Here is a 5,241-nt window from a genome sequence, read left to right as displayed (position 1 = left end):
GTTTGAGACGTACTGATTATACTAGTTTTAAGCACTAAATATTTGTTCTGGTACGTCATGTATTCTAAAAGTTTTATCCAGTTGTTTCTCGTTCAACAAAATTAATGATAGTATAGCATTGGTTCATATGAATTTTTTTTCATGTGCTCATTTACATCCCTAATCCCATATTGACCACCCTAAAAACAAGCTTGGCTCGATCCAAAGTCATCAGCTATAAAAACTAAATTAACGGTGCATATAGAAATTGATTAAGATTGTTTGGGGGAGAACAAGAAATACTTTTTTGTCCACCCAAGAAAGATATATAACCATACAAATCAGTAGTCATACATTTATTACACGAGACAGGTACAGACATGCAAATCCAAACTTACATGACACAAATTATGTTTATTTTGCTGAATCTCCTTCAGACATTAATTTATATATAGTAGCATACTAGCGTACTATTCTTGGCATATGGTGATCATACATGAGGAGCTACATTTATTTATATAGTAGCATACTATTCTTGCCATAAGGTGATCATCATGCATGATGCATGCAAGTAAAAGCTTCATATTTTTCAAAAGAAGGATTGTGCGTATTTGTGGAGTTTCCTCTCTAATTCATCAAACTTCACACCCACAACTCTGTCTACTTCCTGGCCTCTCTTCATGAATACAATCGCAGGCAAAGTATGAAGGTTGTACTCCATCCACACACTCTGCATTCAAGTAATTGTTATTTTATAACTCAAAGGCAACGTAAACTTTTGTGGACATGTTTTCAATGATGTTCTTTAGACTTTGAGAAAGACGAGGACGAAAGCAAACGGATTAATTAAGTATTACCATTAACACATCGACATCAATCTTCACGAACTCAACATCTGTGTACTTAGCCGCCAACTCTTCAACCTTCGGCTCAAGGGATTTACAAGGTCCACACCATTTGGCCGTGAACTCGATCACAAGCTATATATATAAATACCAGAACTGGATATGCATTATTATATACTCAAATTAAGCCTAGTAAAAAGATCAGTTTCACTGGCTCAGCAGACAGCAGGTAGAGTGTCTCCAACTTATCAAGGAAAACCCAGTTCAAGCCTCCACCATTGTAGCACAAGAAATCTCAATAAAAAGTAGATATAATCTACGTTAGAACTTAGAAAGCGCATGAAAATGATATATTACCAACTTGTTGGTGTCCTTTAGACCGTTGAGCCGAGATTTCCACTGATTCTTGTTCTTGATTTCCACAATAAGGGGGATGTTGACTTTGTAAGGAGAAATCTGGGACTCGAAGCGAGGTGTCCATGGCCTCCTGGAAGGGAGGTCCGCCGTCACTGAATATCTCTGGTCAGGAGAAGAAACATTAGCACCCATTGTCTCGCTTTATCTCTATGTAGAAAGGAGCAAATAGTTTTTTTGAGTAGAGTTGTTCTTTCACTTGGAGCATAAGGTGAGAGGAAGAGTTGGCTTTTATAACCTGAGATATTCTTGTTGTGGACCTAGTGGCCTTAAACGGTCACCAATTTGTACACTATAATACCTATTGGCTGTAAGAGTACATGTCGCACAAAACTATTCCAACAAAAGTATTTTTGGGAACCAACTTTAATAAATTATTAAGTCTCACTTTAAGATCAAGTTGTCTTAGTATAGTTCTTGAAGACTCCAAATTTGTAATTGAAATTCTAAAGACGCTTACCAACTTTTCTTTTAATAAACGGAGAATCTCAAACCAAAGCCTATACTAATTTCACTGATTTAATAAAACATCATTTTGTCTTTTAAATGTATCTAGAAACTTTTATCTTCCAAGCCATAAGTAAAATGTAACCAATGAATCAATGAATTGCCAACAAAAAAAATCACAATGAATTGGTTGAAGCTTTCACCAGTTGCTAATTCATTTATTTTGTTGTTAACTCTATATTGATCACAAGTATTAACTATTAAACTAGATGATAACCAGATGATTTAAAAAAAAATATATTATACTTAAATATTATAAATAATATACATTTTGTTATCAATAACTTTTTTTACATTTGATTAAAGGTGAGCATTCGAGTATCATTTGGTTCGATTCAGATCCTTGCGGGTTTGGTTCGGTTCGGATTTTTACGGGTCTAGTTCGGGTTTGAGTTCGGATAATCTATTTATTTATTTTTCAAAAATTAAAGTTCATATATATTTTAAAATTTTAAAAATCTAAAAATAAAAATAATATATAACATATAAATTTGAATAATGTATGCCAAAATACTTAAACTTAACATAAATATTGGTTTAGCTTAAATATTTGGATAGAAAATTAATATATATTTTAAGTATTTTAGGTATTTTAAGTATCGTTTAGCTATTTTAAACATGTACTTATAACTATTTGTATATATTTTCAAGTATTTTAGACAACTTTAAAACATCTTATATATTTTGTATATTATGTTAGACATTAAATTTAAAAATAATAAATATATTTAAGTATATAAATCTGGTTCGGATACCTGAAATATTTTCGGTTAGGATCGGATTCGGTTCTGGTTCTGTAGATACCAAAATTTCAAACCCATTCGAATATATAACCAATTTTGGTTAAAGTTCAGTACTATTTTTTGGATCGGTTTTTGTTAGTTTATTTTTGTATTCAGATTTTTTGTCCAGCCATATATTTTTAATGTGACAAATTTTCAAAACAAAAATGATGATGGTTCATATTGATTTTGGGTATGCAATAATTTTTAAACCAAAACACATTTTACTATGTACGTGGTTCATTCAGTTAATCATTAAAAACTGTTTTAGGCCCATTTAAGAAAATAAATGGTTGAACTTAAAAAATGTTATCATTTCAGATTGTCAATCGACACTTTAAAATATTCTTTATCGGTGTTGTGACGAATAGAAACGGGGTTAGAGGTTAGGAAAATAATTTTTTTGTGCAATACATATTCTCGCTAGGTGATTTCAATAGCTTCTAAATAAATCTTAGTTGTATCGATCTCTTGTAAGATTTTCGAACAATATTAATTAATAAAATCTTACACATGCTGAATTGTTTCTCAATTAATATAGAGGAAATTAGAGTAATCACATAAATCTACATTATAAAGAGCCAGTTTCATCACTCCTGATGCGACACGTCAGCAGGTAAGTGGGTCCCACTTTTAAAAATTGTGAAAAATGTCAAATCTGTGGTTCGAACCCGGATTACTGTGATATAAATACCAACATTTATACCACTAAACTAAAGGATACTTTGTACATTGATTACCGAAACTAATATATATTTATCAAAGATTTCTTATAGTGGATCCCACACATAACTGTAATGTTTCAATACTCACGTGTAACTTTGATCATCGAAACCTATTTTTAGTAAAATCCGCATTATGGCCCAATAAAACTTATAAGTGGGCTAAATCTCTTTTGTATGTATCTAGGATTTTTATAGTACTCTGTCTCCACCGATAAACCGAAGCGTTACCCTTTTAGCTTATCAAAACAAATTCTGAGACTTTTCATCTTCACCTCTCTATATCTCTAACGATCAGTTATGGTACCGTTTCACCTCTGAAACGATCCGTCTCAATATATATAATTTCTCAAACAAACCTTGAGACCCATATCTCTTATTAAATTACTCCTAAATTGAACTGTCACAGCTTTTAGCCAACCTTCGAAGATGTCAGCCTCCAGTGTTGTTGTTGCTTAATAGGTCATTGTCCCCGCCACCTTTCTCTGCCTAGAACATAGTACCCAGGAAAAGGTATTGACAATTTGACTTTCAATGGAATACTATATACCATATTTGTTTAATCAATATTCAAGCTATCAGTTTTAATACTTTAAGCGTATGTTTCTCTGGGCAGAATTCCGAGATCCACGGTTCTATCACAGTTCGTGTGAATCACTACCATCCATCGCTACGATAGGGGGTCTATCGTGAAAGTTGATTGATCGCTTTGAAGTTGTCTGATTAACTAATATGATGTATACTCTGTTCTGATGGGCTATAACGGAAAGTTATTTGGTTGCTAGGACTAATAGAGGCTGCAAGGCTGGGTACGTCTCACGCGGAGCTGAAGAACGGTACAACTAGAGCGCCTATTGACCGGTTTTTGTCGTGCCAGCGTGTTATGGAACTTAAGCCTTCCTAGGAGAATCCAGATCACTTCGAAATGTCGGCTGTCATTTTCAACAAGTACTACTAAGATGTAAAAAAATTTATGTTTGTGGTGTGGTTCGACTCAAGATTGAAACTTTTGCTGATGAAATAATGATTTTGTGGATGCATGTCAATTAGATTTACGAGACTACAAACTGTTCACTGTACATTGGCAGGGAAAAAATGGCTATGTATGGTTCAGTTGTAACACCGGTGTGGTGCAATGGGGATTGACATGGTAACCAAAGGTGTGCATAATGTTATTGACTTCCTCAGCGATGATTCCCCTGACATGGATGTGATCGGAATCTCTGGTGAGTTCCTTTTGTATATTATTGGTTTGATTTTAAAACAATGCCTTTTAGCTTAGTGTCATCTTGAGACTTAAAAACTTGAAATTTATTGGTCAGATAACTCCTTCTCCGACATTAACAAACCTGCTGCGGTGAACTGCATCGAGGGACATGGCAGTAATTAGAAGAGAGATAGGGAACAAGGTGTTGAAAACGAGTGTGTCTGGCTTGGTGGAGCTCAATATACTCAAGAACCTCACCGTCAATGTTGTTGCAGGCTCTCTAGGTCGATTCAAATCTCATGCCAGCAACATAGTGTTTGATGTATTCATAGCTATTTGCTAAGATCCAGCCCAAAACATGGAGAGCTCTCAAATTGATGGAAACCATTAATAGCAATCACCGTACCTTCACTATCTCCACCATCACTGAAGATACCATCATAGAGAACCATGGCAAGGTTGTCTAATTTTACTTGTCATCACGTTCATGTATTTCAGGAGCACAGTGAGAACATTCTTCCAAGCAGTGAAGGTGACGTAGGATTGGCAGCATCATCGGGTCCGTCTGTTTTGGGAGACAAGGTCGATGAGGAATGTGCTGCAGCAGATCCTCCAGAGATTTCATACGCTCAGAACAACCGCAAGCGCTGCCGTGAGTGATTGGAAATATCTATTATATTCCTATCAGCCCGTCAACGTCTTTTCTATGCATTTTTAAAAACTGCTATTATCTTTGTTTTCCATCATAAACTTTGGATATTTTTTCTCTTGCATGTTTTCTCTGT

At 34.6% G+C, this 5,241-nt stretch overlaps 1 protein-coding gene across 1 annotated transcript; it reads right to left on the bottom strand.

Annotated features, from left to right (window-relative positions):
- Positions 1–308: 308 nt before the first annotated feature.
- Positions 309–1,452, bottom strand: LOC106405204 (thioredoxin H8). The gene is made up of 3 exons (XM_013845787.3): positions 1,182–1,452; positions 837–959; positions 309–709 (listed from the first exon to the last, which is right to left on the bottom strand). Exons 1-3 carry the CDS (start codon positions 1,371–1,373, stop codon positions 569–571), a joined length of 456 nt encoding a protein of 151 aa, XP_013701241.1. The 5' UTR covers positions 1,374–1,452; the 3' UTR covers positions 309–568.
- Between the last annotated feature and the right edge of the window lie 3,789 nt (positions 1,453–5,241).

Source organism: Brassica napus, chromosome C6, assembly GCF_020379485.1.
Source record: "Brassica napus cultivar Da-Ae chromosome C6, Da-Ae, whole genome shotgun sequence".
Classification (NCBI taxonomy): Eukaryota; Viridiplantae; Streptophyta; class Magnoliopsida; order Brassicales; family Brassicaceae; genus Brassica; species Brassica napus.
Note: the sequence above shows the minus strand (reverse complement) of the source record. Positions and strands in the feature narration are given on the sequence as shown.